The 23,978-nt window shown below is 49.5% G+C and overlaps 1 protein-coding gene across 2 annotated transcripts in view; it reads right to left on the reverse strand.

Moving 5' to 3' along the window:
• The window catches only part of LOC129864936 (EH domain-binding protein 1-like), a 223,840-nt gene that overhangs the window by 137,422 nt on the left and 62,440 nt on the right, over positions 1 to 23,978 (reverse strand). For both annotated transcript variants that reach the window (XM_055937283.1, XM_055937277.1), the window contains exon 6: positions 5,569 to 5,750. In XM_055937283.1, coding sequence (XP_055793258.1) covers positions 5,569 to 5,750 — 182 coding nt within the window. The remainder of the gene's footprint in view (positions 1 to 5,568; positions 5,751 to 23,978) is intronic.

A 23,978-nucleotide genomic window follows, 5' to 3' on the forward strand; every position in this document is an offset into this window, starting at 1 on the left:
GAGAGAGACACGGACAGACAGAGGGAGAGATGGACCAGAGAGAGAGACACGGACAGACAGAGGGAGAGATGGACCAGAGAGAGAGACACGGACAGACAGAGGGAGAGATGGACCAGAGAGAGAGACACGGACAGACAGAGGGAGAGATGGACCAGAGAGAGAGACACGGACAGACAGAGGGAGAGATGGACCAGAGAGAGAGACACGGACAGACAGAGGGAGAGATGGACCAGAGAGAGAGACACGGACAGACAGAGGGAGAGATGGACCAGAGAGAGAGACACGGACAGACAGAGGGAGAGATGGACCAGAGAGAGAGACACGGACAGACAGAGGGAGAGATGGACCAGAGAGAGAGACACGGACAGACAGAGAGAGAGATGGACCAGAGAGAGAGACACGGACAGACAGAGGGAGAGATGGACCAGAGAGAGAGACACGGACAGACAGAGGGAGAGATGGACCAGAGAGAGAGACACAGACAGACAGAGGGAGAGATGGACCAGAGAGAGAGACACGGACAGACAGAGGGAGAGATGGACCAGAGAGAGACACGGACAGACAGAGAGAGAGATGGACCAGAGAGAGAGACAGACAGAGAGAGGGTGACAGAGAGAGAAAGGGAGAGATGGAGACGGACAGACAGAGGGAGAGATGGACCAGAGAGAGAGAGAGTACTACTCTCCTGTCTGTAAGCATAGTGTCCTTCATGCGGTGGCTGCTGAGGAAACAAAATGTGCACGTGTGTGTGTGTGTATGTGTGTGTGTGTGTGTGTGTCTAGTTGTGTTCCTGTATGCACATGCATTTATGTTTCTGTGGGTGCGTTTGTGTGTATGAGGGGGCAAGGAGGAAACACACTCTGCCGAGGGGTCTCACATCCAGACACCACCAGATAGATAACACTCTGGGATTAACTCTCTCTCTCTCCTTCCCTCTCCCCCACCACCACATCTCTCTCTCTCTCTCTCTCTCTCCTTCCCTCTCCCCCAACACCACCTCTCTCCCCCTGGCTCTCTCTCTCTCCTTCCCTCTCCCCCACCTCTCTCTCTCTCTGGCTCTCGCTCTCTCTCACTCGTCCTCTCTCTCACTCGTCCTTTCTCTCACTCGTCCTCTCTCTCACTCGTCCTCTCTCTCACTCGTCCTCTCTCTCACTCGTCCTCTCTCTCACTCGTCCTCTCTCTCACTCGTCCTCTCTCTCACTCGTCCTCTCTCTCACTCGTCCTCTCTCTCACTCGTCCTCTCTCTCACTCGTCCTCTCTCTCACCCGTCCTCTCTCTCACTCGTCCTCTCTCTCACTCCAGACAACAGCAGCAGGCCAGACAACAGCAGCAGGCCAGACACCAGCAGCAGGTCAGACCACAGCAGCAGGCCAGACAACAGCAGCAGGTCAGACAACAGCAGCAGGCCAGACAACAGCAGCAGGCCAGACAACAGCAGCAGGTCAGACAACAGCAGCAGGTCAGACAACAGCAGCAGGCCAGACCACAGCAGCAGGTCAGACCACAGCAGCAATAGAAGCTGATTTGAACCGATGTAATGGAGTTTATTTGTGTGCAGTGACATGGTTCTCTGAAGGGTTAAGAGGGGTCACACACTGCCACTCCCCGGTTCCTCTACACAACAAAAGAGCTGGCGCTGTTTTAACTGGCTGTGTGACAGCAAGCTCATACAAAATAGCACTTGGCTTTATCAAAGGGACCGAGGAGAGAGAGAGAGAGCATCGAAAGAGAGCATAAGAGAGAGGGAACACACAGAGAGAGAGAGAGAGAGAGAGAGAGAGAGAGAGAGAGAGAGAGAGAGAGAGAGAGAGAGAGAGAGAGAATGCTGGAGAGAATATGGATCCATTGAATGAGAGATATTGTCATTCTGAAGCCGGGGTGAGTAGAGGTTAATTCCTCTAGCTGACTGGTGCTATACAGAAGCCGGTAGAATGTACACAGAGGCCGGTAGAATGTACACAGAGGTCGGTAGAATGTACACAGAGCCCGGTAGAATGTACACAGAGGCCGGTAGAATGTACTCAGAGGCCGGTAGAATGTACACAGAGGCCGGTAGAATGTACACAGAGGCCGGTAGAATGTACACAGAGGCCGGTAGAATGTACACAGAGGCCGGTAGAATGTACACAGAGGCCGGTAGAATGTACACAGAGGCCGGTAGAATGTACACAGAGGCCGGTAGAATGTACACAGAGGCCGGTAGAATGTACACAGAGGCCAATAGTATGTACACAGAGGCCGGTAGAATGTACACAGAGGCCGGTAGAATGTACACAGAGGCCGGTAGAATGTACTCAGAGGCCGGTAGAATGTACACAGAAGCCGGTAGAATGTACACAGAGGCCGGTAGAATGTACACAGAAGCCGGTAGAATGTACACAGAGGCCGGTAGAATGTACACAGAGGCCGGTAGAATGTACACAGAGCCCGGTAGAATGTACACAGAGGCCGGTAGTATGTAAACAGAGGCCGGTAGAATGTACACAGTGGCCGGTAGTATGTACACAGAGGCCGGTAGTATGTACACAGAGGCCGGTAGTATGTACACAGAAGCCGGTAGTATGTACACAGAGGCCGGTAGTATGTACACAGAAGCCGGTAGTATGTACACAGAGGCCGGTAGTATGTACACAGAGGCCGGTAGTATGTACACAGAGGCCGGTAGAATGTACACAGAGGCCGGTAGAATGTACACCGGTATTAGACCGGTATTACACACTGAGACCGGTATTACACACTGAGACCGGTATTATACTGAGACCGGTATTACACACTGAGACTGGTATTACACTGAGACTGGTATTACACACTGAGACTGGTATTATACTGAGACTGGTATTACACACTGAGACCGGTATTATACTGAGACCGGTATTACACACTGAGACCGGTATTACACACTGAGACTGGTATTACACACTGAGACTGGTATTATACTGAGACTGGTATTATACTGAGACTGGTATTATACTGAGACTGGTATTACACACTGAGACTGGTATTACACACTGAGACTGGTATTACACACTGAGACTGGTATTACACACTGAGACTGGTATTACACACTGAGACTGGTATTATACTGAGACTGGTATTATACTGAGACTGGTATTATACTGAGACTGGTATTATACTGAGACTGGTATTATACTGAGACTGGTATTATACTGAGACTGGTATTATACTGAGACTGGTATTATACTGAGACTGGTATTACACACTGAGACCGGTATTATACTGAGACCGGTATTACACACTGAGACCGGTATTACACACTGAGACCGGTATTACACACTGAGACCGGTATTACACACTGAGACTGGTATTACACACTGAGACTGGTATTACACACTGAGACTGGTATTACACACTGAGACTGGTATTACACACTGAGACTGGTATTACACACTGAGACTGGTATTACACACTGAGACTGGTATTACACACTGAGACTGGTATTACACACTGAGACTGGTATTACACTGAGACTGGTATTACACACTGAGACTGGTATTACACACTGAGACCGGTATTATACTGAGACCGGTATTACACACTGAGACTGGTATTATACTGAGACTGGTATTACACACTGAGACTGGTATTACACACTGAGACTGGTATTACACACTGAGACTGGTATTACACACTGAGACTGGTATTACACTGAGACTGGTATTACACACTGAGACTGGTATTACACACTGAGACTGGTATTACACACTGAGACTGGTATTACACACTGAGACTGGTATTACACACTGAGACTGGTATTACACACTGAGACTGGTATTACACACTGAGACTGGTATTACACACTGAGACTGGTATTACACACTGAGACTGGTATTATACTGAGACTGGTATTATACTGAGACTGGTATTATACTGAGACTGGTATTATACTGAGACTGGTATTACACACTGAGACTGGTATTACACACTGAGACTGGTATTATACTGAGACCGGTATTACACACTGAGACTGGTATTATACTGAGACTGGTATTACACACTGAGACTGGTATTATACTGAGACTGGTATTACACACTGAGACTGGTATTACACACTGAGACTGGTATTACACACTGAGACTGGTATTATACTGAGACTGGTATTATACTGAGACTGGTATTATACTGAGACTGGTATTATACTGAGACTGGTATTATACTGAGACTGGTATTATACTGAGACTGGTATTATACTGAGACTGGTATTACACACTGAGACTGGTATTATACTGAGACTGGTATTATACTGAGACCGGTATTACACACTGAGACTGGTATTATACTGAGACTGGTATTATACTGAGACTGGTATTACACACTGAGACTGGTATTACACACTGAGACTGGTATTACACACTGAGACTGGTATTACACACTGAGACTGGTATTATACTGAGACTGGTATTATACTGAGACTGGTATTTTACTGAGACTGGTATTATACTGAGACTGGTATTATACTGAGACTGGTATTATACTGAGACTGGTATTATACTGAGACTGGTATTACACTGAGACTGGTATTACACTGAGACTGGTATTATACTGAGACTGGTATTATACTGAGACTGGTATTATACTGAGACTGGTATTATACTGAGACTGGTATTATACTGAGACTGGTATTATACTGAGACTGGTATTACACACTGAGACTGGTATTATACTGAGACTGGTATTATACTGAGACTGGTATTACACACTGAGACTGGTATTATACTGAGACTGGTATTATACTGAGACTGGTATTACACACTGAGACTGGTATTACACACTGAGACTGGTATTACACACTGAGACTGGTATTACACACTGAGACTGGTATTATACACTGAGACTGGTATTACACTGAGACTGGTATTATACTGAGACTGGTATTATACTGAGACTGGTATTATACTGAGACTGGTATTATACTGAGACTGGTATTATACTGAGACTGGTATTATACTGAGACTGGTATTACACACTGAGACTGGTATTATACTGAGACTGGTATTATACTGAGACTGGTATTACACACTGAGACTGGTATTATACTGAGACTGGTATTACACACTGAGACTGGTATTACACACTGAGACTGGTATTACACACTGAGACTGGTATTATACTGAGACTGGTATTACAGCCCTGTTTGTATTGTGGACGGCAGCAGGACTTCAGCAGAAATCACAAACTCTCTCTATTCATTTCTTCTGCCGTTACTCTCTATGGAATGCAGGGAAGGGAATACATAGAGACTGTATCCACTCAACAAGAGAGGGAGAGAGAGAGGAGGGTGAGAACAACAGAAGAGGAAGTAGGAAGACAGACAAGGGAAAGAAACAGAGATAGGAACTGATATGGAAGAGAGAGAAAAAGACAAGAGTAGAAAAAGACAAGTTCAAGGAGGATAGATGTTTAGGGGGCTAGATTTGGGGGGGTTGACTTTTGAGAAGGGAGAATATTTACGTGGCCTTGCCGTGTGTGTGTGTGTGGACTTACGTGGCCTTGCCGTGTGTGTGTGTGTGGACTTACGTGGCCTTGCCGTGTGTGTGTGTGTGGACTTACGTGGCCTTGCCCTCACGGAGGAAGATGCAGGAGAGGGAGAACTGTAGCGTGGCAGACACCACCTTCTTGGAGAGGGGCTTGAACTTGAGCTTGACGTCAGTCTGTGTGGGCATGGGGCTGGCATACTGCTTCATGTTAATGCTGCTGCTTGCCAGCGCCTTTCTACGACCTGAAGGAGACTCCTGAGAGATGGAGGGAGGGAGGGAGGGAGGGAGGGAGGGAGGGAGGGAGGGAGAGGGAGAGAGGGAGAGAGAGGGAAAGAGGGAGGGAGAGAGGGAAAGAGGGAGAGAGAGGGAGAGAGGGAGAGGGAGGGAAAGAGAGAGGGAGGGAAAGAGAGAGGGAAGGTGGGAAAGAGAGGGAGGGTGGGAAAGAGGGAGAGGGTGAGAGAGAGGGAGGGAAAGAGAGAGAAAGTGGGAAAGAGGGAGAGAGGGAGAGAGAGGGAGGGGAGGGAGAGAGGGATAAATACTTGTTAAAATCTGGTGGATAGATTGAAGGTGTTTTGTGCTGATGTAATGTCTAATAAAGGAGTCATATTGTATTCTGTCACCATCGCTCTACTTCACACAGCCTCTTCCCAGTGGCACCACATCTGAAACCATGGGACAGATGGAGAAAATAATGACATAAAGTCCCATTAGTAAAACTACCATACCAATCCAAACCGGTTCTGATCTCCAAAGTGCTTACAGCTAGGAGCTAGGGGCCGATATGGAACTGGGCCCATGTCACCATAGCCCTGGTAAAAGGCATCATGGGATTGGAACTAGAGAAGACCGATGTCCTGTGTTGTCCGCTGTTCACACAACACATGGAATGAAAAATGGGGGGTGGGGGGGTTACACCTTGGAAGTGAAAAATAGGCCAGCAGAAAATAGGCCAGCAGATAATAGGCCAGCAGCTAATAGGCCAGCAGCTAATAGGCCAGCAGCTAAGTCTTGTCAGAATTCTAGATAAGGAACAAAACACACCTACACACCTACATACACACAAAGATTTGAAAACCAAACAGTCGGGCTCCAAAAAACACTGATACATCTGGTCTCTCCTCTAGGTGTAAAACACTGATACATCTGGTCTCTCTCTCCTCTAGGTGTTAAACACTGATACATCTGGTCTCTCTCTCCTCTAGGTGTTAAACACTGATACATCTGGTCTCTCTCTCCTCTAGGTGTTAAACACTGATACATCTGGTCTCTCTCTCCTCTAGGTGTAAAACACTGATACATCTGGTCTCTCTCTCCTCTAGGTGTTAAACACTGATACATCTGGTCTCTCCTCTAGGTGTAAAACACTGATACATCTGGTCTCTCTCTCCTCTAGGTGTTAAACACTGATACATCTGGTCTCTCCTCTAGGTGTAAAACACTGATACATCTGGTCTCTCTCTCCTCTAGGTGTTAAACACTGATACATCTGGTCTCTCTCTCTAGGTGTTAAACACTGATACATCTATTCTCTCCTCTAGGTGTTAAACACTGATACATCTGGTCTCTCTCTCCTCTAGGTGTTAAACACTGATACATCTGGTCTCTCTCTCCTCTAGGTGTTAAACACTGATACATCTGGTCTCTCTCTCCTCTAGGTGTTAAACAGTGATACATCTAGTCTCTCTCTCCTCTAGGTGTTAAACACTGATACATCTGGTCTCTCTCTCCTCTAGGTGTAAAACACTGATACATCTGGTCTCTCTCTCCTCTAGGTGTTAAACACTGATACATCTGGTCTCTCTCTCCTCTAGGTGGTAAACACTGATACATCTAGTCTCTCTCTCCTCTAGGTGTAAAACACTGATACATATAGTCTCTCTCTCCTCTAGGTGTTAAACACTGATACATCTGGTCTCTCTCTCCTCTAGGTGTTAAACACTGATACATCTGGTCTCTCTCTCTTCTAGGTGTTAAACACTGATACATCTGGTCTCTCTCTCCTCTAGGTGTTAAACACTGATACATCTGGTCTCTCTCTCCTCTAGGTGTTAAACACTGATACATCTGGTCTCTCCTCTAGGTGTTAAACACTGATACATCTAGTCTCTCTCTCCTCTAGGTGTTAAACACTGATACATCTGGTCTCTCTCTCCTCTAGGTGTTAAACACTGATACATCTGGTCTCTCTCTCCTCTAGGTGTTAAACACTGATACATCTGGTCTCTCCTCTAGGTGTTAAACACTGATACATCTAGTCTCTCTCTCCTCTAGGTGTTAAACACTGATACATCTCTCTCTCCTCTAGGTGTTAAACACTGATACATCTAGTCTCTCCTCTAGGTGTTAAACACTGATACATCTGGTCTCTCCTCTAGGTGTTAAACACTGATACATCTCTCTCTCCTCTAGGTGTTAAACACTGATACATCTGGTCTCTCTCTCCTCTAGGTGTTAAACACTGATACATCTGGTCTCTCTCTCCTCTAGGTGTTAAACACTGATACATCTGGTCTCTCTCTCCTCTAGGTGTAAAACACTGATACATCTGGTCTCTCTCTCCTCTAGGTGTTAAACACTGATACATCTATTCTCTCCTCTAGGTGTTAAACACTGATACATCTAGTCTCTCCTCTAGGTGTAAAACACTGATACATCTGGTCTCTCCTCTAGGTGTTAAACACTGATACATCTGGTCTCTCCTCTAGGTGTTAAACACTGATACATCTAGTCTCTCTCTCCTCTAGGTGTTAAACACTGATACATCTGGTCTCTCTCTCCTCTAGGTGTAGAGCTCTGCCTCGTTGTCAGAGAACAGAGGACCTCCATGCTGCCTCGCTGTCAGAGAACAGACAGCCTCCATGCTGCCTCGCTGTCAGAGAACAGACAGCCTCCATGCTGCCTCGCTGTCAGAGAACAGAGGACCTCCATGCTGCCTCGCTGTCAGAGAACAGAGGACCTCCATGCTGCCTCGCTGTCAGAGAACAGAGGACCTCCATGCTGCCTCGCTGTCAGAGAACAGAGGACCTCCATGCTGCCTCGCTGTCAGAGAACAGAGGACCTCCATGCTGCCTTGCTGCCTCGCTGTCAGAGAACAGAGGACCTCCATGCTGCCTCGCTGTCAGAGACCAGAGAACCTCCATGCTGCCTCGCTGTCAGAGAACAGAGAACCTCCATGCTGCCTCGCTGTCAGAGACCAGAGACACTCCATGCTGCCTCGCTGTCAGAGACCAGAGAACCTCCATGCTGCCTCGCTGTCAGAGAACAGAGAACCTCCATGCTGCCTCGCTGTCAGAGACCAGAGACACTCCATGCTGCCTCGCTGTCAGAGACCAGAGAACCTCCATGCTGCCTCGCCGGGCCATTCTGCCTTCTCTCTTTCTCTCCCCCGCTCGCTCACTTTTCTTTCTCTCTCGGTCGGTCTTGTGTCCTGGAAGCACTGGCTGGAGTTGTCAGTTAACCAGCTGTGTCTTTGGGGCACTGTGTGTGGGGAGGGAGGAAGTCAACTCTATCCAGCATAATAACTGAAGACTGCAGCTAAGTCAGTATTCTAGATAGGGAACAACACACAGGAGAAATGAACCAGCGGATGTCAGACAACTGAATCTCTCTCCATCTCACTGTCTCTCTCTCTCTCTCTCCATCTCACTGTCTCTCTCCATCTCACTGTCTCTCTCTCTCTCTCCATCTCACTGTCTCTCTCTCTCTCTCCATCTCACTGTCTCTCTCCATCTCACTGTCTCTCTCTCTCTCTCCATCTCACTGTCTCCATCTCACTGTCTCTCTCTCCATCTCACTGTCTCTCTCTCTCTCCATCTCACTGTCTCTCTCTCTCTCCATCTCACTGTCTCTCTCTCTCTTCATCTCACTGTCTCTCTCTCTCTCCATCTCACTGTCTCTCTCTCTCTCTCCATCACACTGTGTCTCTCTCTCTCCATCTCACTGTCTCTCTCTCTCTCCATCTCACTGTGTCTCTCTCTCTCCATCTCACTGTCTCTCTCTCTCCATCTCACTGTCTCTCTCTCTCCATCTCTCTCTCTCTCCATCTCTCTCTCTCTCCATCTCTCTCTCTCTCCATCTCTCTCTCTCTCCATCTCTCTCTCTCTCCATCTCTCTCTCTCTCCATCTCTCTCTCTCCATCTCACTGTCTCTTTCTCCATCTCTCTCTCTCTCTCCATCTCACTGTCTCTCTCTCCATCTCTCTCTCTCTCCATCTCACTGTCTCTCTCCATCTCTCTCTATCTCTCTCCATCTCACTGTCTCTCTCTCCATCTCTCTCTCTCCATCTCACTGTCTCTCTCCATCTCTCTCTCTCTCCATCTCACTGTCTCTCTCCATCTCACTGTCTCTCTCTCTCCATCTCACTATCTCTCTCTCTCCATCTCACTATCTCTCTCTCTCCATCTCACTGTCTCTCTCTCTCTCCATCTCTCTCTCTCCATCTCTCTCTCTCTCCATCTCTCTCCATCTCTCTCTCCATCTCACTGTCTCTCTCTCTCTCCATCTCTCTCTCTCTCTCCATCTCACGGTCTCTCTCCATCTCACTGTCTCTCTCTCCATCTCACTGTCTCTCCATCTCACTGTCTCTCTCCATCTCACTCTCTCTCTCTCTCCATCTCACTCACTCTCTCTCTCCATCTCACTGTCTCTCTCTCTCCATCTCACTGTCTCTCTCTCTCTCTCTCTCTCCATCTCACTGTCTCTCTCCATCTCACTGTCTCTCTCTCTCCATCTCACTGTCTCTCTCTCTCCATCTCACTGTCTCTCTCTCTCCATCTCACTGTCTCTCTCTCCATCTCACTGTCTCTCTCTCCATCTCACTGTCTCTCTCTCCATCTCACTGTCCCTCTCTCTCTCCATCTCACTGTCTCTCTCTCTCCATCTCACTGTCTCTCTCTCTCTCCATCACACTGTGTCTCTCTCTCCATCTCACTGTCTCTCTCTCTCCATCTCACTGTCTCTCTCTCTCCATCTCACTGTCTCTCTCCATCTCACTGTGTCTCTCTCTCCATCTCACTGTGTCTCTCTCTCTCCATCTCACTGTGTCTCTCTCTCCATCTCACTGTCTCTCTCTCTCCATCTCACTGTCTCTCTCCATCTCACTGTGTCTCTCTCTCCATCTCACTGTGTCTCTCTCTCTCCATCTCACTGTCTCTCTCTCTCTCCATCTCTCTCTCTCTCTCCATCTCACGGTCTCTCTCCATCTCACTGTCTCTCTCTCCATCTCACTGTCTCTCCATCTCACTGTCTCTCTCCATCTCACTCTCTCTCTCTCTCCATCTCACTCACTCTCTCTCTCCATCTCACTGTCTCTCTCTCTCCATCTCACTGTCTCTCTCTCTCTCTCTCTCTCCATCTCACTGTCTCTCTCCATCTCACTGTCTCTCTCTCTCCATCTCACTGTCTCTCTCTCTCCATCTCACTGTCTCTCTCTCTCCATCTCACTGTCTCTCTCTCCATCTCACTGTCTCTCTCTCCATCTCACTGTCTCTCTCTCCATCTCACTGTCTCTCTCTCCATCTCACTGTCCCTCTCTCTCTCCATCTCACTGTCTCTCTCTCTCCATCTCACTGTCTCTCTCTCTCTCCATCACACTGTGTCTCTCTCTCCATCTCACTGTCTCTCTCTCTCCATCTCACTGTCTCTCTCTCTCCATCTCACTGTCTCTCTCCATCTCACTGTGTCTCTCTCTCCATCTCACTGTGTCTCTCTCTCTCCATCTCACTGTGTCTCTCTCTCTCCATCTCACTGTGTCTCTCTCTCCATCTCACTGTGTCTCTCTCTCCATCTCACTGTGTGTCTCTCTCTCTCCATCTCTCTCTCTCTCCATCTCACTGTCTCTCTCTCTCCATCTCACTGTCTCTCTCTCTCCATCTCACTGTCTCTCTCTCTCCATCTCACTGTCTCTCTCTCTCTCCATCTCACTGTCTCTCTCTCTCTCCATCTCACTGTCTCTCTCTCTCCATCTCACTGTGTCTCTCTCCATCTCACTGTCTCTCTTTCTCCATCTCACTGTCTCTCTCTCTCCATCTCACTGTCTCTCTCTCTCCATCTCACTGTGTCTCTCTCTCTCCATCTCACTGTCTGTCTCTCTCTCCATCTCACTGTCTCTCTCTCTCCATCTCACTGTCTCTCTCTCTCCATCTCACTGTCTCTCTCTCTCCATCTCACTGTCTCTCTCTCTCCATCTCACTGTCTCTCTCTCTCCATCTCACTGTCTCTCTCTCTCCATCTCACTGTCTCTCTCTCCATCTCACTGTCTCTCTCTCTCCATCTCACTGTCTCTCTCTCTCCATCTCACTGTCCCTCTCTCTCTCTCCATCTCACTGTCCCTCTCTCTCTCTCCATCTCACTGTCTCTCTCTCTCCATCTCACTGTCTCTCTCTCTCTCTCCATCTCACTGTCTCTCTCTCTCTCTCCATCTCACTGTCTCTCTCTCTCTCATCTCACTGTCTCTCTCCATCTCACTGTCTCTCTCTCCATCTCACTGTCTCTCTCTCCATCTCTCTCTCTCTCCATCTCACTGTCTCTCTCCATCTCTCTCTCTCTCCATCTCACTGTCTCTCTCCGTCTCACTGTCTCTCAATTCAATTCAATTCAATTCAATTTGCTTTATTGGCATGACGTAACAATGTACATATTGCCAAAGCTTATTTACAATATAAAAATGAGAATCAAAATGGTCAACGGGACAACAGTAACAACAATAACTAAGTGTCAAAATAACCATACATTCAACAATAACAATAAACATACAGTAGAGTACATGTGCAGGTTGATTGGTCTGTCAGACACTGTCCCTCAACTTATGGCAGGCAGCAATGTAGTGCGCTGCCAACCCACAGCTCTCTGTGTCCTCCCCCAACAGGACGGGTAGCCTATCCTCATCAGAGAGGTCTTTGAAACCTTGAATAATAGTTTCAAATTTGGGGAAATGACACTCTCTAATTGTTTTATATTTTTGACATTTTGTCAGGAAATGCAGCTCCGTCTCAGGTTCTGCTGTTGTGCAGTGGTTGCACAGCCTCTCCTCTACACAGTCTCTCTCTCTCCATCTCACTGTCTCTCTCTCTCCATCTCACTGTCTCTCTCCATCTCACTGTCTCTCTCTCTCCATCTCACTGTGTCTCTCTCTCTCCATCTCACTGTCTGTCTCTCTCTCCATCTCACTGTCTGTCTCTCTCTCCATCTCACTGTCTGTCTCTCTCTCCATCTCACTGTCTGTCTCTCTCTCCAACTCACTGTCTGTCTCTCTCTCCATCTCACTGTCTCTCTCTCTCCATCTCACTGTCTCTCTCTCTCCATCTCACTGTCTCTCTCTCTCCATCTCACTGTCTCTCTCTCTCCATCTCACTGTCCCTCTCTCTCTCTCCATCTCACTGTCCCTCTCTCTCTCTCCATCTCACTGTCTCTCTCTCTCCATCTCACTGTGTCTCTCTCTCCATCTCACTGTCTCTCTCTCTCTCTCCATCTCACTGTCTCTCTCTCTCTCTCCATCTCACTGTCTCTCTCTCTCTCTCCATCTCACTGTCTCTCTCTCTCTCTCTCTCTCCATCTCACTGTCTCTCTCCATCTCACTGTCTCTCTCTCTCCATCTCACTGTCTCTCTCTCTCCATCTCACTGTCTCTCTCTCTCCATATCACTGTCTCTCTCTCCATCTCTCTCTCTCTCCATCTCACTGTCTCTCTCCATCTCACTGTCTCTCTCTCTCTCCATCTCACTGTCTCTCTCTCTCTCCATCTCACTGTCTCTCTCTCTCCATCTCACTGTCTCTCTCTCTCCATCTCACTGTCTCTCTCTCTCTCTCCATCTCACTGTCTCTCTCTCTCTCCATCTCTCTCTCTCCATCTCTCTCTCTCTCCATCTAACTCTCTCTCCATCTAACTCTCTCTCCATCTCTCTCTCCATCTCACTCTCTCTCTCTCTCTCTCCATCTCTCTCTCTCCATCTCACTGTCTCTCTCTCCATCTCACTGTCTCTCTCCATCTCTCTCTCTCTCCATCTCACTGTCTCTCTCCATCTCACTGTCTCTCTCTCTCCATCTCACTGTCTCTCTCCATCTCACTCTCTCTCTCCATCTCACTGTCTCTCTCTCTCCATCTCACTGTCTTTCTCTCTCTCTCTCCATCTCACTGTCTCTCTCTCTCCATCTCACTGTCTCTCTCTCCATCTCACTGTCTCTCTCTCCATCTCACTGTCTCTCTCTCCATCTCACTGTCTCTCTCTCCATCTCACTGTCTCTCTCTCCATCTCACTGTCCCTCTCTCTCTCTCCATCTCACTGTCTCTCTCTCTCCATCTCACTGTCTCTCTCTCTCTCTCCATCACACTGTGTCTCTCTCTCCATCTCACTGTCTCTCTCTCTCTCTCCATCTCACTGTCTCTCTCTCTCTCTCTCCATCTCACTGTCTCTCTCTCTCTCTCCATCTCACTGTCTCTCTCTCTCTCTCCATCTCACTGTCTCTCTCTCTCTCCATCTCACTGTCTCTCTCTCTCTCTCCATCTCACTGTCTCTCTCTCTCTCTCCATCTCACTGTCTCTCTCTCTCTCTCCATCTCACTGTCTCTCTCTCTCTCTCCATCTCACTGTCTCTCTCTCTCATCTCACTGTCTCTCTCTCTCTCTCCATCTCTCCATCTCTCTCTCTCTCTCCGTCTCACTGTCTCTTTCTCCATCTCTCTCTCTCTCTCTCCATCTCACTGTCTCTCTCTCCATCTCTCTCTCTCTCCATCGCACTGTCTCTCTCCATCTCTCTCTCTCTCTCTCCATCTCACTGTCTCTCTCTCCATCTCTCTCTCTCTCCATCTCACTGTCTCTCTCCATCTCTCTCTCTCTCCATCTCACTGTCTCTCTCCATCTCACTGTCTCTCCATCTCACTGTCTCTCTCTCTCTCCATCTCACTGTCTCTCTCTCTCTCCATCTCACTGTCTCTCTCTCTCCATCTCACTGTCTCTCTCTCTCCATCTCTCTCTCTCTCTCTCTCTCCATCTCACTGTCTCTCTCCATCTCACTGTCTCTCTCCATCTCACTGTCTCTCCATCTCACTGTCTCTCTCCATCTCACTGTCTCTCTTCATCTCACTCTCTCTCTCTCCATCTCACTGTCTCTCTCCATCTCACTCTCTCTCTCCATCTCACTCTCTCTCTCCATCTCACTCTCTCTCTCCATCTCACTGTCCCTCTCTCTCCATCTCACTGTCTCTCTCCATCTCACTGTCTCTCTCTCTCCATCTCACTGTGTCTCTCTCTCTCCATCTCACTGTCTCTCTCTCCATCTCACTGTCCCTCTCTCTCTCCATCTCACTGTCCCTCTCTCTCTCCATCTCACTGTCTCTCTCTCTCCATCTCACTGTCTCTCTCTCTCCATCACACTGTGTCTCTCTCTCCATCTCACTGTCTCTCTCTCTCCATCTCACTGTCTCTCTCTCTCCATCTCACTGTCTCTCTCCATCTCACTGTGTCTCTCTCTCCATCTCACTGTGTCTCTCTCTCTCTCAATCTCTCTCTCTCTCTCTCCATCTCACTGTCTCTCTCTCCATCTCACTGTCTCTCTCTCTCCATCTCACTGTCTCTCTCTCTCCATCTCACTGTCTCTCTCTCTCCATCTCACTGTCTCTCTCTCTCCATCTCACTGTCTCTCTCTCTCCATCTCACTGTCTCTCTCTCTCCATCTCACTGTCTCTCTCTCTCCATCTCACTGTCTCTCTCTCTCTCTCTCCATCTCACTGTCTCTCTCTCTCCATCACACTGTCTCTCTCTCTCCATCACACTGTCTCTCTCTCTCCATCACATTGTCTCTCTCTCTCCATCACACTGTCTCTCTCTCTCGCCATCTCACTGTCTCTCTCTCGCCATCTCACTGTCTCTCTCTCGCCATCTCACTGTCTCTCTCTCTCCATCTCACTGTCTCTCTCTCGCCATCTCACTGTCTCTCTCTCGCCATCTCACTGTCTCTCTCTCGCCATCTCACTGTCTCTCTCTCGCCATCTCACTGTCTCTCTCTCGCCATCTCACTGTCTCTCTCTCGCCATCTCACTGTCTCTCTCTCGCCATCTCACTGTCTCTCTCTCGCCATCTCACTGTCTCTCTCTCTCCATCTCACTGTCTCTCTCTCTCCATCTCACTGTCTCTCTCTCGCCATCTCACTGTCTCTCTCTCTCCATCTCACTGTCTCTCTCTCTCCATCTCACTGTCTCTCCATCTCACTGTCTCTCTCTCTCCATCACACTGTGTCTCTCTCCATCTCACTGTCTCTCTCTCTCCATCACACTGTGTCTCTCTCTCCATCTCACTGTCTCTCTCTCTCCATCTCACTGTCTCTCTCTCTCCATCTCACTGTCTCTCTCCATCTCACTGTGTCTCTCTCTCCATCTCACTGTGTCTCTCTCTCTCTCAATCTCTCTCTCTCCATCTCACTGTCTCTCTCTCTCCATCTCACTGTCTCTCTCTCTCCATCTCACTGTCTCTCTCTCTCCATCTCACTGTCTCTCTCTCTCCATCTCACTGTCTCTCTCTCTCCATCTCACTGTCTCTCTCTCTCTCTCCATCTCACTGTCTCTCTCTCTCTCTCCATCACACTGGCTCTCTCTCTCCATCACACTGTCTCTCTCTCTCCATCACACTGTCTCTCTCTCTCCATCACACTGTCTCTCTCTCTCGCCATCTCACTGTCTCTCTCTCGCCATCTCACTGTCTCTCTCTCGCCATCTCACTGTCTCTCTCTCGCCATCTCACTGTCTCTCTCTCGCCATCTCACTGTCTCTCTCTCGCCATCTCACTGTCTCTCTCTCTCCATCACACTGTCTCTCTCTCTCGCCATCTCACTGTCTCTCTCTCCATCTCACTGTCTCTCTCTCGCCATCTCACTGTCTCTCTCTCGCCATCTCACTGTCTCTCTCTCGCCATCACACTGTCTCTCTCTCTCGCCATCTCACTGTCTCTCTCTCCATCACACTGTCTCTCTCTCTCGCCATCTCACTGTCTCTCTCTCGCCATCTCACTGTCTCTCTCTCGCCATCTCACTGTCTCTCTCTCGCCATCTCACTGTCTCTCTCTCGCCATCTCTCTCTCCATCTCACTGTCTCTCTCTCTCCATCTCACTGTCTCTCTCTCGCCATCTCACTGTCTCTCTCTCGCCATCTCACTGTCTCTCTCTCTCCATCTCACTGTCTCTCTCTCGCCATCTCACTGTCTCTCTCTCTCCATCTCACTGTCTCTCTCTCTCCATCTCACTGTCTCTCTCTCTCCATCTCACTGTCTCTCTCTCGCCATCTCACTGTCTCTCTCTCGCCATCTCTCTCTCCATCTCACTGTCTCTCTCTCTCTCCATCTCACTGTCTCTCTCTCGCCATCTCACTGTCTCTCTCTCGCCATCTCACTGTCTCTCTCTCGCCATCTCTCTCTCCATCTCACTGTCTCTCTCTCTCCATCTCACTGTCTCTCTCTCTCTCCATCTCACTGTCTGTCTCTCTCTCCATCTCACTGTCTGTCTCTCTCTCCATCTCACTGTCTGTCTCTCTCTCCATCTCACTGTCTGTCTCTCTCGCCATCTCACTGTCTCTCTCTCGCCATCTCTCTCTCCATCTCACTGTCTCTCCATCTCACTGTCTCTCTCTCTCCATCTCAATGTCTCTCTCTCTCCATCACACTGTGTCTCTCTCTCTCCATCTCACTATCTCTCTCTCTCCATCACACTGTGTCTCTCTCTCTCCATCTCACTGTCTGTCTCTCTCTCCATCACACTGTGTCTCTCTCTCTCCATCTCACTGTCTCTCTCTCTCCATCTCACTATCTCTCTCTCTCCATCACACTGTGTCTCTCTCTCTCCATCTCACTGTCTGTCTCTCTCTCCATCTCACTGTCTGTCTCTCTCTCCATCTCACTGTCTGTCTCTCTTCTCTCTGTTTCTACTCTACACATAACATATTGTAGCCAGTTGCAGGCCTCTATTCCATGTCAGTGTGCAGTGTGTGTTTCAGTGTTTGAGGTTTTCCTGCAGCAGTTAATATCCTGGACTCTCCTGTCTTTTAGTCTGCTATACCGTCACAGGCTAAATGAAACACAAACCCTAACAAGCACACACACACGTAGCCTATATGCTATTGAAAAATCAGTAGACCCCCCCCCCAGTCCTTTAGGCAGCAGAACGGGCCCTAAAGAGTCAAGCTCTCCTGGGTACAATACCTCACAAGACCTCCGTTTCCCTCTCACACGTCACACCATGTGTAGAGCAACACATGTACATAGACCACACACAATGGAGATGATCTGATATGAGCTCTTTATATCGCTGCTGATGTCTTCACACACACCTACACGAGGCAGATACTTGACACTCGCTCGCTCTCCCTTTCTCCTCTCCCTCCCTCCATCCCTCGCTCTCCCTTTCTCTTCTCCCTCGCTCGGTCTCCCTTTCCACTCTCCCTTTCTCTTCTCCCTCGCTCGGTCTCCCTTTCTCCTCTCCCTCGCTCGGTCTCCCTTTCTCCTCTCCCTCGCCTCTCCCTTTCTCTTCTCCCTGGCCCGGTCTCCCTTTCTCTTCTCCCTCGCCCGGTCTCCCTTTCTCCTCTCCCTCGCCTCTCCCTTTCTCTTCTCCCTCGCTCGGTCTCCCTTGCTCCTCTCCCTCGCCTCTCCCTTCCTCCTCTCCCTTTCTCCTCTCCCTCGCCTCTCCCTTTCTCTTCTCCCTCGCCCGGTCTCCCTTTCTCCTCTCCCTCGCCTCTCCCTTTCTCTTCTCCCTCGCCTGGTCTCCCTTTCTCCTCTCCCTCGCCTCTCCCTTTCTCTTCTCCCTCGCCCGGTCTCCCTTTCTCCTCTCCCTCGCTCGGTCTCCCTTTCTCCTCTCCCTCGCTCGGTCTCCCTTTCTCTTCTCCCTCGCTCGGTCTCCCTTTCTCCTCTCCCTCGCTCGGTCTCCCTTTCTCTTCTCCCTCGCTCGGTCTCCCTTTCTCCTCTCCCTCGCTCGGTCTCCCTTTCTCCTCTCCCTCGCTCTGTCTCCCTTTCTCCTCTCCCTCGCTCGGTCTCCCTTTCTCCTCTCCCTCGCTCTCCCTTTCTCTTCTCCCTCGGTCTCCCTTTCTCCTCTCCCTCGCTCGGGCTCCCTTTCTCCTCTCCCTCGTTCGGGCTCCCTTTCTCCTCTCCCTCGCTCGGGCTCCCTTTCTCCTCTCCCTCGTTCGGGCTCCCTTTCTCCTCTCCCTCGCTCGGTCTCCCTTTCTCCTCTCCCTCGCCTCTCCCTTTCTCTGGCGCTCCCTCTCTCGCTCTCTCCTTCTCAGCATTATCATTGAGGACCATGGGTAAATACACCCTAAAGACAGACACCTTCCTATTGATGCGTTCATGACATGTCATGGATGTTACTGAACTGATAGACAGACATATTACTCAGAGATGAGAGCAAATATACACATCTACAATTCCAATTGGACCTGAAAAAGACAAAAGGAACCACACTGGCAAACCAACATCCCCCAAACACCACTCACTGCACCTCTACTCTACCAACATCCCCCAACCACAACCCACTGCACCTCTACTCTACCAACATCCCCCAAACACCACCCACTGCACCTCTACTCTACCAACATCCCCCAAACACAACCCACTGCACCTCTACCAACATCCCCCAAACACAACCCACTGTCCCTCTACTCTACCAACATCCCCCAACCACCACCCACTGCACCTCTACTCTACTAACATCCCCCAAACACAACCCACTGCACCTCTACTCTACTAACATCCCCCAAACACAACCCACTGCACCTCTACTCTACCAACATCCCCCAAACACAACCCACTGCACCTCTACTCTACCAACATCCCCCAAACACCACCCACTGCACCTCTACTCTACCAACATCCCCCAAACACAACCCACTGCACCTCTACTCTACCAACATCCCCCAAACACAACCCACTGCACCTCTACTCTACCAACATCCCCCAAACACAACCCACTGCACCTCTACTCTACCAACATCCCCCAAACACCACCCACTGCACCTCTACTCTACCAACATCCCCCAAACACAACCCACTGCACCTCTACTCTACCAACATCCCCCAAACACAACCCACTGCACCTCTACTCTACCAACATCCCCCAAACACAACCCACTGTCCCTCTACTCTACCAACATCCCCCAAACACAACCCACTGCACCTCTACTCTACCAGCATCCCCCAAACACAACCCACTGCACCTCTACTCTACTAACATCCCCCAAACACAACCCACTGCACCTCTACTCTACTAACATCCCCCAAACACAACCCACTGCACCTCTACTCTACCAGGCATGCCCATCTCCCCTCTCCCTCCCATCCATCCCTCCTGCCCAACTCCCCTCTCCCATCCATCCCTCCTGCCCAACTCCTCTCCCATCCATCCCTCCTGCCCACCTCCCCTCTCCCATCCCTCCTGCGGACCTCCTCTCCCATCCATCCCTCCTGCCCACCTCCCCTCTCCCATCCATCCATCCATCCCTCCTGCCCAACTCCTCTCCCATCCATCCCTCCTGCCCACCTCCTCTCCCATCCATCCCTCCTGCCCACCTCCCCTCTCCCATCCCTCCTGCCCACCTCCCCTCTTCCATCCCTCCTGCCCACCTCCCCTCTCCCATCCATCCCTCCTGCCCACCTCCCCTCTCCCATCCATCCCTCCTGCCCACCTCCCCTCTCCCATCCCTCCTGCCCACCTCCTCTCCATCCATCCCTCCTGCCCACCTCCCCTCTCCCATCCATCACTCCTGCCCACCTCCCCTCTCCCATCCATCCCTCCTGCCCACCTCCCCTCTCCCATCCCTCCTGCCCACCTCCTCTCCATCCATCCCTCCTGCCCACCTCCCCTCTCCCATCCATCACTCCTGCCCACCTCCCCTCTCCCATCCATCCCTCCTGCCCACCTCCCCTCTTCCATCCCTCCTGCCCACCTCCCCTCTCCCATCCCTCCTGCCCACCTCCCCTCCCCTCTCCATCCATCCCTCCTGCCCACCTCCCCTCTCCCATCCCTCCTGCCCACCTCCCCTCCCCTCTCCATCCATCCCTCCTGCCCACCTCCCCTCTCCCATCCCTCCTGCCCACCTCCCCTCCCCTCTCCATCCATCCCTCCTGCCCACCTCCCCTCTCCCATCCATCCCTCCTGCCCACCTCCCCTCTCCATCCATCCCTCCTGCCCTTCCCCGTCTCACAGGAACGATTAGAAAAAGGCATTCGTCAAGCGACGCAGCCACTTGACATTTGTGTTGACATTTGAGCCTGGTTGAATGTTCCCTGTCTGGAAATACTAGTGCATCATGTCATCCCCCTGAAGAATACGAGAGCCTCAGAAAGCCCCTCTCCATCCTTATCATCTTCCAGATTAGGCCCTCACCATTATACTGAGCTAATAGTGCATGTAGATAGTTTAAGAATGAATTTTCCAAATGCATCAAACACTTAAGAAGGGGATTTGGTATGGAACGTCGTCGTACAGGGGCCCTCTCGGAAGGGAAATACTTAAGAATATGTAAATGATTGTGAGGGAGAATAATAATAAGGGTTTAGTGGAGGAGTCGGAGGAGAACAATACAAATGGTGGTGTTGTCCCCGGATGGAGCTTGTCAATCAGGAAGAGAGAGAGATTAGGGGGTCTGAGACGGTGAAAGACACACACAGGTGTGCACACGCAAACACACAAGCATGCACACACACACACACAATTAGGGGGTCAGAGAGGTTGATGTGACTGTGTAAAATGAAAGGGGAGGACAATAAAGTATTTTAATTTATTACAGGCAGATATTACAACAATCAATCAATACACTGGTACTCATTGGAGCTGCTGGAATGACTAAATACCTGAGTAGTGTCTGGAGGGGGGGGGGGGGGGGCAGAGAGAGAGACAGAGAGACAGAGAGATGGAGAGAGCGAGACAGAGAGAGAGACGGAGAGACAGAGAGAGAGCGAGAGAGACAGAGAGCGAGAGACAGAGAGCGAGAGACAGAGAGCGAGAGACAGAGAGCGAGAGACAGAGAAAATAATGTTTACTTTTTATTGTCTATTTCACTTTTGTTTATTATCTATTTAACTTGCTTTGGCGATGTAAACATATGTTTCCCATGCCAATAAAGCCCTTCAATTGAAATTTAAATGAGAGAGTGGAGGCAGCGAGAGAGAGAGATAGAGGAGAGGGATAGCGGGAGAGGGGGAGATAGAGAAAGAGAGAGGGGAGAGAGCAAGAGAGAGGGGGGAGAAAGAGATAGAGGAGAAGAGAGATAGCGGGAGAGTGCGAAAGAGAGCGAGAGGAGAGAGATAGCGGGAGAGTGCGAAAGAGAGCGAGAGGAGAGAGATAGTGGGAGAGTGCGAAAGAGAGCGAGAGGAGAGAGATAGTGGGAGAGTGCGAAAGAGAGCGAGAGGAGAGAGATAGCGGGAGAGTGCGAAAGAGAGCGAGAGGAGAGAGATAGCGGGAGAGTGCGAAAGAGAGAGAGAGGAGAGAGATAGCGGGAGAGTGCGAAAGAGAGCGAGAGGAGAGAGATAGTGGGAGAGTGCGAAAGAGAGCGAGAGGAGAGAGATAGTGGGAGAGTGCGAAAGAGAGCGAGAGGAGAGAGATAGTGGGAGAGTGCGAAAGAGAGAGAGAGAGAGAAGGGTGGCTGTATGCTTCCCCCTAGCTGTTAATGTGTTACTGCAGCTTCCCACTAAACTACCTCAGACAGACCATGTTGCTTGATGTGAGAGGGAGGGAAGTAGAGAGAGGAGGACGGGGTCATTTAGGGTAGTGTGTAGTGTCTGTCAAGGTAGTGTGTAGCGTCTGTTAGGGTAGTGTGTAGCGTCTGTTAGGGTAGTGTGTAGCGTCTGTTAGGGTAGTGTATAGTGTCTGTTAGGGTGGTGTCTGTTAGGGTAGTGTGTAGTGTCTGTTAGGGTAGTGTGTAGTGTCTGTTAGGGTGGTGTCTGTTAGGGTAGTGTGTAGTGTATGTTAGAGTAGTGTGTAGTGTCTGTTAGGGTAGTGTGTAGCGTCTGTTAGGATAGTAGTGTGTAGTGTCTGTTAGGGTAGTGTGTAGTGTCTGTTAGGGTAGTGTATAGTGTCTGTTAGGGTGGTGTCTGTTAGGGTAGTGTGTAGTGTCTGTTAGGGTAGTGTGTGGTGTCTGTTAGGGTAGTGTGTAGCGTCTGTTAGGGTAGTGTATAGTGTCTGTTAGGGTGGTGTCTGTTAGGGTAGTGTGTAGTGTATGTTAGGGTAGTGTGTAGCGTCTGTTAGGGTAGTGTATAGTGTCTGTTAGGGTGGTGTCTGTTAGGGTAGTGTGTAGTGTATGTTAGGGTAGTGTGTAGTGTCTGTTAGGGTAGTGTCTGTTAGAGTAGTGTGTAGTGTCTGTTAGGGTAGTGTCTGTTAGGGTAGTGTATAGTGTCTGTTAGGGTGGTGTCTGTTAGGGTAGTGTGTAGCGTCTGTTAGGGTAGTGTGTAGTGTCTGTTAGGGTAGTGTATAGTGTCTGTTAGGGTGGTGTCTGTTAGGGTAGTGTGTAGTGTATGTTAGGGTAGTGTGTAGTGTCTGTTAGGGTAGTGTCTGTTAGAGTAGTGTGTAGTGTCTGTTAGGGTGGTGTCTGTTAGGGTAGTGTGTGGTGTCTGTTAGGGTAGTGTGTAGTGTCTGTTAGGGTAGTGTGTAGTGTCTGTTAGGGTAGTGTGCAGTGTCTGTTAGGGTAGTGTGTAGTGTCTGTTAGGGTAGTGTGTAGCGTCTGTTAGGGTAGTGTGTAGTGTCTGTTAGGGTAGTGTCTGTTAGGGTAGTGTGTAGTGTCTGTTAGGGTAGTGTGTAGTGTCTGTTAGGGTAGTGTGTAGTGTCTGTTAGGGTAGTGTGCAGCGTCTGTTAGGGTAGTGTGTAGCGTCTGTTAGGGTAGTGTGTAGTGTCTGTTAGGGTAGTGTGTAGCGTCTGTTAGGGTAGTGTGTAGTGTCTGTTAGGGTAGTGTCTGTTAGGGTAGTGTGTAGTGTCTGTTAGGGTAGTGTGTAGTGTCTGTTAGGGTAGTGTGTAGTGTCTGTTAGGGTAGTGTGCAGCGTCTGTTAGGGTAGTGTGTAGCGTCTGTTAGGGTAGTGTGTGGTGTCTGTTAGGGTAGTGTGTGGTGTCTGTTAGGGTAGTGTGTAGTGTCTGTTAGGGTAGTGTGTAGTGTATGTTAGGGTAGTGTGTAGTGTCTGTTAGGGTAGTTTCTGTTAGAGTAGTGTGTAGTGTCTGTTAGGGTAGTGTCTGTTAGGGTAGTGTGTAGTGTCTGTTAGGGTAGTGTCTGTTAGGGTAGTGTCTGTTAGGGTAGTGTGTAGTGTCTGTTAGGGTAGTGTCTGTTAGGGTAGTGTGTAGTGTCTGTTAGGGTAGTGTCTGTTAGGGTAGTGTGTAGTGTCTGTTAGGGTAGTGTCTGTTAGGGTAGTGTGTAGTGTCTGTTAGGGTAGTGTGTAGTGTCTGTTAGGGTAGTGTGTAGTGTCTGTTAGGGTAGTGTGTAGTGTCTGTTAGGGTAGTGTCTGTTAGGGTAGTGTGTAGTGTCTGTTAGGGTAG

This window comes from Salvelinus fontinalis, chromosome 1 (assembly GCF_029448725.1).
Source record: "Salvelinus fontinalis isolate EN_2023a chromosome 1, ASM2944872v1, whole genome shotgun sequence".
NCBI classification, from domain to species: Eukaryota; Metazoa; Chordata; class Actinopteri; order Salmoniformes; family Salmonidae; genus Salvelinus; species Salvelinus fontinalis.